General features: G+C 38.9%; 1 protein-coding gene across 1 annotated transcript in view; it reads right to left on the reverse strand.

Moving 5' to 3' along the window:
- Nucleotides 1-13,370, reverse strand: part of LOC121030036 (protein eyes shut homolog) — a 482,117-nt gene that overhangs the window by 264,131 nt on the left and 204,616 nt on the right. The window contains exons 6-7 of the mRNA XM_040474598.1: nt 11,470-11,566; nt 11,170-11,277 (exon numbers count right to left, since the gene is read on the reverse strand). Of these exons, the coding sequence (XP_040330532.1) occupies nt 11,170-11,277; nt 11,470-11,566 (205 nt within the window). The remainder of the gene's footprint in view (nt 1-11,169; nt 11,278-11,469; nt 11,567-13,370) is intronic.

Below are 13,370 nucleotides of genomic sequence, written 5' to 3' on the forward strand. Positions count from 1 at the left end.
TCACAGGGAAAATTGGGAATGCTAGGCAGTTTGTGACCCAGGCTTCAGCTTGCAAATTTTCTGTGAGTTTATTTTCCATTTACTGATCATATCTCCTGTTTGTTGACAGCGTTTTTTGTTTTTTGTTTTCTTTGTTTTTTTAATCTTAATTTTTTACTACTCTTCTTCCTGGCAACAGCTTCACCATGGGAAGAGTGTTTGCCCCACAGTTTCAGGCATGGCTACAATTAAGTTTTTGCACAGTGATCTACATACAGGTAAGGATAAAGGGTACTATTTCAGAGCCTAGGGCTTAAGAGGGTTTGCATGTTTTCTGCTTGTTCTCTTGAATTTCTGCCACTCTGTGAGAAGAACATACTAGCCCAATAAAAATGAGAGACATTAGGGAGAGAGGGAAGATGGCAGCGTAGGAGGACGCTGGGCTCACCACGCGTCCTGCTGATCACTTAGATTCCACCTACACCTGCCTAAATAACCCAGAAAACCACCAGAGGATTAGCAGAACGGAGTCGCCTGAGCCAAGCGCAGACGAGAGGCCTACAGAAGAGGGTAGGAAGGGCGGCGAGGTGGTGCGCGCTCCACGGACTGGCGGGAGGGAGCCGGGGCGGAGGGGCGGCTCGCCGGCCAAGCAGAGCCCCCGAGTCTGGCTTGCAAAAAGCGGAGGGGCCTGACGGACTGTGTTCTGACAGCAAGCGCGACTTAGCGGCTGGGAGGTCATAAGTTAACAGCTCTGCTCAGAAAGCGGGAAGGCTGGAGGACAAAGGGAAGGAGAGCTGCTGAGCCCCCGGACGACAGAGCTCAGTTTGGTGGGGAACAAAGGCGCTCACCAGCGCCATCTTCCCCGCCCATCCCCCAGCCAAAATCCCAAAGAGAACCAGTTCCTGCCAGGGAACTTGCTCGCTCCGCGCAAACACCCAACTCTGCACTTCTGTGGAGCCAAACCTCCGGCAGCGGATCTGACTCCCTCCTGCGGCCACAGGGCCCCTCCTGAAGTGGATCACCTAAGGAGAAGCAAGCTAAGCCTGCCCCTCCTGCCCCTGTGCACCTTGCCTACCCACCCCAGCTAAGACGCCAGATCCCCAGCATCACAAGCCTGGCAGTGTGCAAATAGCCCAGACAGGCCACCCCACCCCACAGTGAATCCCGCCCCTAGGAGAGGGGAAGAGAAGGCACGCACCAGTCTGACTGTGGCCCCAGCGGTGGGCTGGGGGCAGACGTCAGGTCTGACTGCGGCTCTGCCCACCAACTCCAGTTATACACCACAGCACAGGGGAAGTGCCCTGCAGGTCCTCACCACTCCAGGGACTATCCAAAATGACCAAGCGGAAGAATTCCCCTCAGAAGAATCTCCAGGAAATAACAAGAGCTAATGAGCTGATCAAAAAGGATTTAAATAATATAACAGAAAGTGAATTTAGAATAATAGTCATAAAATTAATCGCTGGGCTTGAAAACAGTATAGCTGACAACAGAGAATCTTTTGCTACAGAGATCAAGGGACTAAGGAACAGTCACGAGGAGCTGAAAAACGCTTTAAACGAAATGCATAACAAAATGGAAACCACCACGGCTCGTTGTAGAGGCAGAGGAGAGAATAGGTGAACTAGAAGATAAAGTTATGGAAAAAGAGGAAGCTGAGAAAAAGAGAGATAAAAAAATCCAGGAGTATGAGGGGAAATTTAGAGAATTAAGTGATACACTAAAAAGAAATAATATACGCATAATTGGTATCCCAGAGGAGGAAGAGAGAGGGAAAGGTGCTGAAGGGGTACTTGCAGAAATAATAGCTGAGAACTTCCCTGAAGTGGGGAAGGAAAAAGGCATTGAAATGCAAGAGGCACAGAGAACTCCCTTCAGACGTAACTTGAATCGATCTTCTGCACGACATATCATAGTGAAACTGGCAAAACACAAGGATAAAGAGAAAATTCTGAAAGCAGCAAGGGGTAAACGTGTCCTCACATATAAAGGGAGACCTATAAGACTCGTGACTGATCTCTCTTTTGAAACTTGGCAGGCCAGAAAGAATTGGCACGAGATTTTCAGTGTGCTAGACAGAAAAAATATGCAGCCGAGAATCCTTTATCCAGCAAGTCTGTCATTTAGAATAGAAGGAGAGATAAAGGTCTTCCCAAACAAACAAAATCTGAAGGAATTTGTCACCACTAAACCAGCCCTACAAGAGATCCTAAGGGGGACCCTGTGAGACAAAGTACCAGAGACATCACCACAAGCATAAAACATACAGAAATCACAATGACTCTAAACCCATATCTTTCTATAATAACACTGAATGTAAATGGATTAAATGCGCCAACCAAAAGACATAGGGTATCAGAATGGATAAAAAAACAAGACCCATCTATTTGCTGTCTACAAGGGACTCATTTTAGACCTGAGGACACCTTTAGATTGAGAGTGAGGGGATGGAGAACTATTTATCATGCTACTGGAAGCCAAAAGAAAGCTGGAGTAGCCATACTTATATCAGACAAACTAGACTTTAAATTAAAGGCTGTCACAAGAGATGAAGAAGGACATTATATAATAGTGACATGGTCTATCCATCAGGAAGAGCTAACAATTATAAATGTCTATGCGCCGAATACCGGAGCGCCCAGATATATAAAACAATTACTCATAAACATAAGCAACCTTATTGAGAAGAATGTGGTAATTGCAGGGGACTTTAACACCCCATTTACAGAAATGGATAGATCATCTAGACACACGGTCAATAAAGAAACAAGGGCCCTGAATGAGACATTGGATCAGATGGACTTGACAGATCTATTTAGAACTCTGCATCCCAAAGCAACAGAATATACTTTCTTCTCGAGTGCACATGGAACATTCTCCAAGATAGATCATATACTGGGTCACAAAACAGCCCTTTATAAGTTTACAAGAATTGAAATCATACCATGCATACTTTCAGACCATAATGCTATGAAGCTTGAAATCAACCCCAGAAAAAAGTCTGGAAAACCTCCAAAAGCATGGAGGTTAAAGAACACCCTACTAACGAATGAGTGGGTCAACCAGGCAATTAGAGAAGAAATTAAAAAATATATGGAAACAAACGAAAATGAAAAGACAACAATCCAAACGCTTTGGGACGCAGCGAAGGCAGTCCTGAGAGGAAAATACATTGCCATCCAGGCCTATCTCAAGAAACAAGAAAAATCCCAAATACAACATCTAACAGCACACCTAAAGGAACTAGAAGCAGAACAGCAAAGGCAGCCTAAACCCAGCAGAAGAAGAGAAATAATAAAGATCAGAGCAGAAATAAACAATATAGAATCTAAAAAAACTGTAGAGCAGATCAACGAAACCAAGAGTTGGTTTTTTGAAAAAATAAACAAAATTGACAAACCTCTAGCCAGGCTTCTCAAAAAGAAAAGGGAGATGACCCAAATAGATAAAATCATGAATGAAAATGGAATGATTACAACCAATCCCTCAGAGATACAAACAATTATCAGGGAATACTATGAAAAATTATATGCGAACAAAGTGGACAACCTGGAAGAAATGGACAAATTCCTGAACACCCACACTCTTCCAAAACTCAATCAGGAGGAAATAGAAAGCTTGAAGAGACCCATCACCAGCCAAGAAATTGAATCGGTTATCAAAATTCTCCCAACAAATAAGAGTCCAGGACCGGATGGCTTCCCAGGGGAGTTCTACCAGATGTTTAAAGCAGAGATAATACCTATCCTTCTCAAGCTATTCCAAGAAATAGAAAGGGAAGGAAAACTTCCAGACTCATTCTATGAAGCCAGTATTACTTTGATTCCTAAACCAGACAGAGACCCAGTCAAAAAAGAGAACTACAGGCCAATATCCCTGATGAATATGGATGCAAAAATTCTCAATAAGATACTAGCAAATCGAATTCAACGGCATATAAAAAGAATTATTCACCATGATCAAGTGGGATTCATTCCTGGGATGCAGGGCTGGTTCAACATTTGCAAATCAATCAACGTGATACAACACATTAACAAAAAAAAAGAGAAAAACCATATGATCCTGTCAATCGATGCAGAAAAGGCCTTTGACAAAATCCAGCACCCTTTCTTAATAAAAACCCTTGAGAAAGTCGGGATAGAAGGAACATACTTAAAGATCACAAAAGCCATTTATGAAAAGCCCACAGCTAACATCATCCTCAACGGGGAAAAACTGAGAGCTTTTTCCCTGAGATCAGGAACACGACAGGGATGCCCACTCTCACCGCTGTTGTTTAACATAGTGCTGGAAGTTCTAGCATCAGCAATCAGACAACAAAAGGAAATCAAAGGCACCAAAATTGGCAAAGATGAAGTCAAGCTTTCGCTTTTTTCAGATGACATGATATTATATACATGAAAAATCCGATAGACTCCACCAAAAGTCTGCTAGAAGTGATACATGAATTCAGCAAAGTTGCAGGATACAAAATCAATGTACAGAAATCAGTTGCATTCTTATACACTAACAATGAAGCAACAGAAAGACAAATAAAGAAAGTGATCCCAGTCACAATTGCACCAAGAAGCATAAAATACCTAGGAATAAATCTAACCAAAGATGTAAAGGATCTGTATGCTGAAAACTATCGAAAGCTTATGAAGGTAATTGAAGAAGATTTAAAGAAATGGAAAGACATTCCCTGCTCATGGATTGGAAGAATAAATATTGTCAAAATGTCAATACTACCCAAAGCTATCTACACATTCAATGCAATCCCAATCAAAATTGCACCAGCATGCTTCTCGAAACTAGAACAAGCAATCCTAAAATTCTTATGGAACCACAAAAGGCCCCGAATAGCCAAAGTAATTCTGAAGAAGAAGACCAAAGCAGGAGGCACCACAATCCCAGACTTTAGCCTCTACTACAAAGCTGTCATCATCAAGACTGCATGGTATTGGCACAAAAACAGACACATAGACCAATGGAATAGAATAGAAACCCCAGAACTAGACCCACAAACGTATGGCCAACTCATCTTTGACAAAGCAGGAAAGAACATCCAATGGAAAAAAGACAGTCTCTTTAACAAATGGTGCTGGGAGAACTGGACAGCAACATGCAGAAGGTTGAAACTAGACCACTTTCTCACACCATTCACAAAAATAAACTCAAAATGGATAAAGGACCTGAATGTGAGACAGGAAACCATCAAAACCCTAGAGGAGAAAGCAGGAAAAGACCTCTCTGACCTCAGCCGTAGCAATCTCTTACTCGACACATCCCCAAAGGCAAGGGAATTAAAAGCAAAAGTGAATTATTGGGATCTTATGAAGATAAAAAGCTTCTGCACAGCAAAGGAAACAACCAACAAAACGAAAAGGCAACCAACGGAATGGGAAAAGATATTTGCAAATGACATATCGGACAAGGGCTAGTATCCAAAATCTATAAAGAGCTCACCAAACTCCACACCCGAAAAGCAAATAACCCAGTAAAGAAAGGGGCAGTAAACATGAATAGACACTTCTCTAAAGAAGACATCCGGATGGCCAACAGGCACATGAAAAGATGTTCAGCGTCTCTCCTCATCAGGGAAATACAAATCAAAACCACACTCAGGTATCACCTCACGCCAGTCAGAGTGGCCAAAATGAACAAATCAGGAGACTATAGATGCTGGAGAGGATGTGGAGAAACGGGAACCCTCTTGCACTGTTGGTGGGAATGCAAATTGGTGCAGCCGCTCTGGAAAGCAGTGTGGAGGTTCCTCAGAAAATTAAAAATAGACCTACCCTATGACCCAGCAATAGCACTGCTAGGAATTTATCCAAGGGACACAGGAGTACTGATGCATAGGGGCACTTGTACCCCAATGTTCATAGCAGCACTCTCAACAATAGCCAAATTATGGAAAGAGCCTAAATGTCCATCAACTGATGAATGGATAAAGAAATTGTGGTTTATATACACTATGGAATACTACGTGGCAATGAGAAAAATTGAAATATGGCCTTTTGTAGCAACGTGGATGGAACTGGAGAGTGTGATGCTAAGTGAAATAAGCCATACAGAGAAAGACAGATACCATATGGTTTCACTCTTATGTGGATCCTGAGAAACTTAACAGGAACCCATGGGGGAGGGGAAGGAAAAAAAAAAAAAAAAGAGGTTAGAGTGGGAGAGAGCCAAAGCATAAGAGACTGTTGAGAACTGAGAGCAAACTGAGGTTGATGGGGGGTGGGAGGGAGGAGAGGGTGGGTGATGGGTATTGAGGAGGGCACCTTTTGGGATGAGCACTGGGTGTTGTATGGAAACCAATTTGACAATAAATTTCATATATAAATAAAAAAAAAAAGAGAGAGACATTAGGAGCAACAGACTGGCAAACGCTTCTCCCTCCTCAGCTAGGTCCCAGACAAATTTAGATGAACCCAGCCTATATGATAGCCAAATACCTGTAAACCACAGATGTGAAACTATGAATTTATTAATAGTTATTTTTTAAGCAGAGTTTTCAGTTGCTGATAAGCAACAACAAACCTGTATAGTCTGTATAGTAACTTTGAAGGAGTTCATATACCCTGTAGACAAAGGATAGATATGGCTTAGGAACTTAAACCTTTGAATTCACTTTAAGCTCTATTAGTGGTAGAGGCTAAACCTCTCCTGTGTCTTATGGAATCTGTGCGTTTTTGCATATGGGCCCTCCTCTATATTCTGCTGAAGGAGTTGAGTTACAAAATGTTGGCAGTTTTCACTTGCTCATGCCCCATCATTTCTCATTGGTTCCAGCCCATAAAAAGGGTTAGATTCCAACTTTGCTGATGAGAGATGGAAACACTTAACTGGGAATAGCTATGCTATATACCCAAGAAGAGATGGAAACACTTAACTGGGAACAGCTATGCTATACACCCAAGAAGAGATGCATAACCCCACCAATCTGTTTTGTCACAAAGTTGGGGAGCATGTGTGGGATTGAATCTAAGGTAGTCAGACCAAAGGAGAATAAATATAAAATTTAATGAGCTAAATGTGTTAACATGGATGGGAAGAGAAGATTCAGTGTGCTAATATTAGCATCCTGGGTATGGTGTTAGATAAATTGGCTAATCAAAAACAGGAGTTAATTTCAGCTTACATTAGTGATGTAGAAGTGCCAGGGTATTCTTGGTATATATTAGGAGAAGTTCACAGGCTTATTGTTATGGAAATTGCTTGAATGGATCTATCATGTGTCAGCTGTTCAGTTGCCCCTTAATTTCTATCCCAAGAGAATAAAGGAAGGCATTCCTATCTCCTAGGAAGAAACTGCATTCACCCAGGAGGGCATTTTATTCACCAAAATGAAGAACAGGGTTGGTGAGGGAGCACCAGTGTCTTAATGAAGTTTGTGGTGATTTTCCTTTATAGGCTGGAGTGAATGTGGGATGTTAAAGTAAAATTGGGTTCCCCAGTATAAATTAGAATAATGGGATCCAAGAATGGATAAAAACTGTTGGATATGCTTGACTATAACATTTAAAAATGAGGAAATAGCCACATAAATCAGAGAAACATAAATAGAATTAAGTATGTAGGTCTGCAGGACAGAAACACAATTCAGTTTGCCTATGTAGGGATTCCTAGCCTCTTACACAATTACAGACTTATGCTATGTCATGGACTAAGGGTCTCAACTGAAGGACAGTAAGTCCCTTTGAAGAAGGATCTTGTCATATAGTCGCAGGTGTTTCATGTGTCTTCCTGAAGGTTTCCACAGAGGATTCTGAGGCCATTTACCAGTATGATTGCACATTGATGAGAGAAAGATATTCAGGCCTTCTAAGTTCCTGAGAAACAAATGGCCCTAAACTTATGCTTATCTTTGAAATACTCTTTCCACCAGTAGGAGTGCATATTTATTTAGGTCTGGTAGATGGATCACGAATCCATCTTTTGTTTTGTCGTTTTATTTTCCCCCAGAGTCTCTAAATATATAGTGTAGTCAATACACTTAGTAATAGAATTTCCACATTGGAATAAGAACTGTTACGCAGGAAAGCCCAACTGGAAGGTCTTGAAATGCCCCTTTAGACTTATCAAGGTTTCAAACCAAAAGCAATTCTGTATCCCTATGGGACTTGTAGTGATTAGTGTCCCCTTCAAGCCTTGTGAGTTACAGGAGTGGTGATTCAAAGCATGTTTTTATTTACTTCACTAGATTAGACAGTGCAAAAGCCAGATGGCCATACAAAATAGTAGAAATAATAGAGGATTATCAGAAACTCAAGAAGGTTGTGATATAAATTTTGAGAGCAATTCTAGATGTTAGATCTCTATTAAGATAAACAAATGTAGCCCTTGGTGTCTGGAGAGCAATAGTGATCCGGCAAATGAGTCTTATTTATCCTAATCAATGTGTGTCCGGTTGAATTTGTCCAACTGTTTTTTTGAAAGATATTTTAAAAGACCTAAATAAAGACATAGCAATTCTTTTCAAATTGATCTACAAATTCAATGAAATCCCAATAAAAATTCTACCCAGTCTTTGTTTGCTTGTTTGAATGTAGGGATTTATGTGGAACATGTTGATTGTAACAGAAGAAACTGTCCAAAATAACTAAAGCTTCTGGAAGAAGATTAAAAATATTGCATTACCAATATTGAGATATTTCCAAGTTAAGTAATTAAGATTTATGGTACTGGCACATAGATAGCTAACTGAAATAAGGAAACAGAATAGAGGCAAAGAAATAAACATATTCATTTATAGGGATTTGATCTGCAACCAAGAAGGTGTTGTAGGTCAGGCCAAGCAGTAAGTAACAGATGACCTTATGCAATACATATAGCAGGCACAATTGGTATAGCATATGGAAAAATGAATGTAAGATTCCTACCTTATACACGCACAACATACCACACACATACACACACACACTTTCCAGATAAATTGATTTAAATGTGAAGGGTGAAACTTTATTTTATTTAAAAAATTTTTTTGAAGTTTATTCATTTTTGAGTGAAACAGAGACAGAGAGTGAGTGGGGGAGGGGCAGAGAGCCAGAGAAACACAGAATCCAAAGCAGGATCCGGGCTCCAAACTGTCAGCACAGAGCTCCATGAGGGGCTTGGGGCTTGAACTCATGAACCATGAGATCATGACCTGAGCAGAAGTTGGATGTTTAACCAAGTGAGCCACCCAGTTAACCGAAACTTTAAATATTTTAAAAGGAAATCTAAGCAACATCTTTTTGTCATAGAATAAACTTTTTAAAAAATATTGAACCAGTTTTGAATCCCTGGATCAAATCTTACTTGATCATGGCCAACAGTTTTTTAAAAATCTATTATTGAATTGAGTTGCTAATATTTTCGGTTTTTCCTTTTCTTTTTTGTTGTGTCTTCATCTGTTTTTTTCTTTTTTTATGAGGGTAATGCTGGCCTCATAGAATGCATTTGGAAGCTTTCCTATCTCTTCTATTTTTTGGAATAGTTTGAGAAGAATAGCTATTAGCTCTTCTTTAAGCAGTGTAAACATTTTAAACAAGATGAAAAATACAACCCATAAACACACATTAATTTGGTTAGATTAAAATTAAATTTTAGCACTCAAAACATCATAAAGATGGTGAAATGTCAAGCCACAATCAATAGAATATTTTTAGTACATACAGTACAACTAATGAAAACAGTAATAATTAAAACACATAAAGATTCTTACAAATCAAGAAGAAGAAAACATAAATGGGAAGATGCCATAAATAGGCATTTCTAGAAAGGAAAAATTAGGGACTCCTGTGCGGCTCTGTTGGTTGAGCATCTGACTCTTAGTTTTGGCTTGGGTCATGATCTCATGGATTTGTGAGTCTGAGCCCCATCTGCGGCATCATGCTGAGGATGTGGACCCTGTTTGGGATTCTCTCTCTTCCTCTCTCTCTGCCCCTTCCTGACTCAGGCTGTCTCTCTCTCAAAATAAATAAATAAACTTAAAAATTGCATTAGGATGGAAAAATTAAATATTTTGAAATGGCTGAAGAAATGCTTAAAGTCATAAGTTATGATGGGACTATAGAAAAAAAAAAAACACACACACACACAAGGAGATACAATTTTGCACACAGCAGATAAGCCCAAATGAAATATGTAAGAATGTAAATAGGGACATTTTTTCACTTTTGTTAAGAGTGTGAATATTCCATTTTCAAAGTGAATTGAAAAAAAATGATATAATACATGTGAAAACATCTACTCAATAGTGCAATTATTCCATTTTTAGATACCAAACTAAGGTAACATTAGTACTTGTGTATTGGGGAAATATTTGAAAACCGAAATGATATTATTATGTCTAAGAAAGAAGAGTCAAATAAACCAGATATCTATGATCAGAAGAATGATAAACAAATGTTGGAAATGTTTAAATGGAATATTCTACAACAGTTAAAACTGAGCAACTGATACATGAATAATGCAGAAATATTTAACAAAATGAATTGTTTCTGAAGATGATACACAATATTATTTCACTTATATTAATATGCAAGCTAAGTGTTTTATTGAGGCAGGCATACAAATGAAATGGTTAATGCTGTATATTTTTTAAGTGTTTACTCATTTTTTGAGAGAGAGAGACAGAGAAAGAGAGCATGGGTGGGGGAAAGGCAGAAAGGGAGGGATGTGCAGAATCCGAAGCAGGCTCCAGGCTCTGAGCCATCAGCACAGGGCCCCACAGGTTCACGAACCTGTGAACTGGGCTGAAGTTGATCATGACCTGGGCTGAAGTCCGGTGCTCAACTGACTGAGCCACTCATGTGCCCCAACTTGATAGTGTATGTTAAAGGCAAGGTAATGGGTTAAATAGGTGATGGGGATTAAGGAGAGCACTTGTGATGAGCATCAGGTGATGTATGGAAGGGTTGAATCACTATATTGTATACCTGAAACTAATATTACCCTGTATGTTAACTAACTGAAATTTTAATAAAACTTAAAAAACAAACACAAAATAAAATCTTGGTTGAACAACTACAAAAATCATGATATTCAATACAATTGTATGGAAGAGTAGAGGAGTAATTGGGTTTAAGCAAGTAAGTACTTGGGTTAAGGATACTGGGAATATTCTGCTTAAGTTGAATGATGGGTGCATATATGTTCACTTTACTATTTAAATATCATGTATATAAAATAACTGAATCAGTAAATGTAGTCTCTAACCTGTTTGACAGATCCATGCAGGTTCCATTATTTTTGCAAGGTCTAGAAGAACACTCATTTGTATCAAGATCACATAGAGGTCCAGAAAACCCAGGTCTGCAAATACATCTTTTAAACAAGACATTTAATGAGTCCATTAATATAAACATACAAAGTCAAAGCTTCAAATAATTGTAGCATGGCAAATTGTTAATAACCAGAAATGTTGTTTAATTTATCAACTGAAATTATAAACATGGATATATTCAGATACATCTAGATGCATAAACTTGAATCCAGATATTTTTGGGTTTTCTGTACCTGAAATTGTTGACTCCATCTTCGCAATCACCATAATTCTGGCAGGGAAGAGAGAAGCACTCATTCACATTAATTTCACAATGTTCACCCTCAAATCCTGCGGAAAGATGAGATGGATATAGATGAACAATCCTCACTTTAGAGTGTGAAAATCAGTCAGTGGTAAAGAGTCTGGAGAATATGCTCTTAGAGGAAGTTTATGGGAAAAAAAAATTAAATAAAGAAAGAGAAAACACCTCATCTATGGCCTCTCAGATAACTCTATTTCACATAACATATGCATAAAATTATGTTAGTTTCTAATTAATGAGTTCAAATGAAAGAATCAGGGGAGGAATATTTTACTCAATCCTTTGGGAAAGTGGGGTCGTTGCTAATGTTGCTGTTGTTTTAAGGTATTTAAATGTTTGAACAAGAAGAACTGAAACAATCTGGAAAGGAAATGAATTAATGTGATGGCTGATCTTAACATAAAATTGAGCTTCAGCAATCAAATTTATTCAAGGCAGTTAGCAGATGAGGCAAATTATTTAATTACTTTCCATATCCAAGTGATTCAAAGAAAACAAATTATTTTGATCCATAACTACATAATCAGTCATCCATTTAAACACATGCCAGTTATTTTTTTTTAAAAACAAAGAACATGAAAAAAAATGTACAGAATTATGAGAGGCACTTGTAATTATTTCAACACGTGTCAGAAAAAAAAATCAGTATATCACTTTTTAAAATGCATTTAATATTTTAATATTTATGATGACAATTTAAACAATTATTTCCAGGGGCGCCTGGGTGGCGCAGTCGGTTAGGCGTCCGGCTTCAGCCAGGTCACGATCTCGCGGTCCGTGAGTTCCAGCCCCGCGTCAGGCTCTGGGCTGATGGCTCAGAGCCTGGAGCCTGTTTCCGATGCTATGTCTCCCTCTCTCTGCCCCTCCCCTGTTCATGCTCTGTCTCTCTCTGTCCCAAAAATAAATAAACGTTGAAAAAAAATTTTTTTAAACAATTATTTCCATATTTCTATAGTAACTCGGTAAATTGAAATATAGTCTTATACTCATTTTTCTTGCTAATATTTTTGTAATACTAGTTAGAGAATGTATGAAACAAGAGGATTTTCCTTTATCTTACTTTTCCAGTGCTATAACTAAGTGCCAAATAATTGCAAATTTCTGACATTACAAATGACAATATCTACTCATATTTTTTAGTTTGAAGAACATGTCATTCAAGTTGTTCTATTAAACCTGTAATTTTTATTGGCATATAGGCTAGGATCTGAAAGAGCATGATCTAGGGACCCATGAAGGGCCATCTTCCTACAGTTCTATCTCATAAAGTTTCTCCTCCTCTTTCTATCTTCAAATATCTCTTCACGTTGAAAGTTTCAAATCATTTGTAATATCAGCATGGAGATGATCTAGCACTGCTTCTTTGGTCTCTATTTCTATTATCATGATCTTTTAGCTTCAGCATCTACTGCTGAGTGGAATGTCCTCTATACTTCCTCATTTACAGTCCCAGGAGAGAACACGGGCTTGTTCTACTTTATCCTTTCACGTCGTGCTATTAGCCATTGCCATTCTCTGTGGTGTCTACCACCAAGTCAAGTGGCAAACCTGCTTCTACTTGGGAGTTTGGCAAGTTGGTATTACCTCTTATAAAATCTGGCTGCTTTTAGGTGGGAGATAATATGGAAACTTAAACATTACTTAATCCAAAAGGAGGCAAGAGTAAAAAGGAACAAAGTAGAGATATGGTACTCTAGAAAGTAGAAAACAAATAGCAAGATGATTCATTTAGAGCCATTATACACCAATATTTATATCAAACGTGGTTTTAAAAAAATACTTCAATAAAAGGCAGTGACAGCCAGGCTAAATAAAACAACAGAACCAACC

The sequence above is a fragment of the Herpailurus yagouaroundi genome, unplaced genomic scaffold, assembly GCF_014898765.1.
Source record: "Herpailurus yagouaroundi ecotype Mexico unplaced genomic scaffold, PumYag 139, whole genome shotgun sequence".
NCBI classification, from domain to species: domain Eukaryota; kingdom Metazoa; phylum Chordata; class Mammalia; order Carnivora; family Felidae; genus Herpailurus; species Herpailurus yagouaroundi.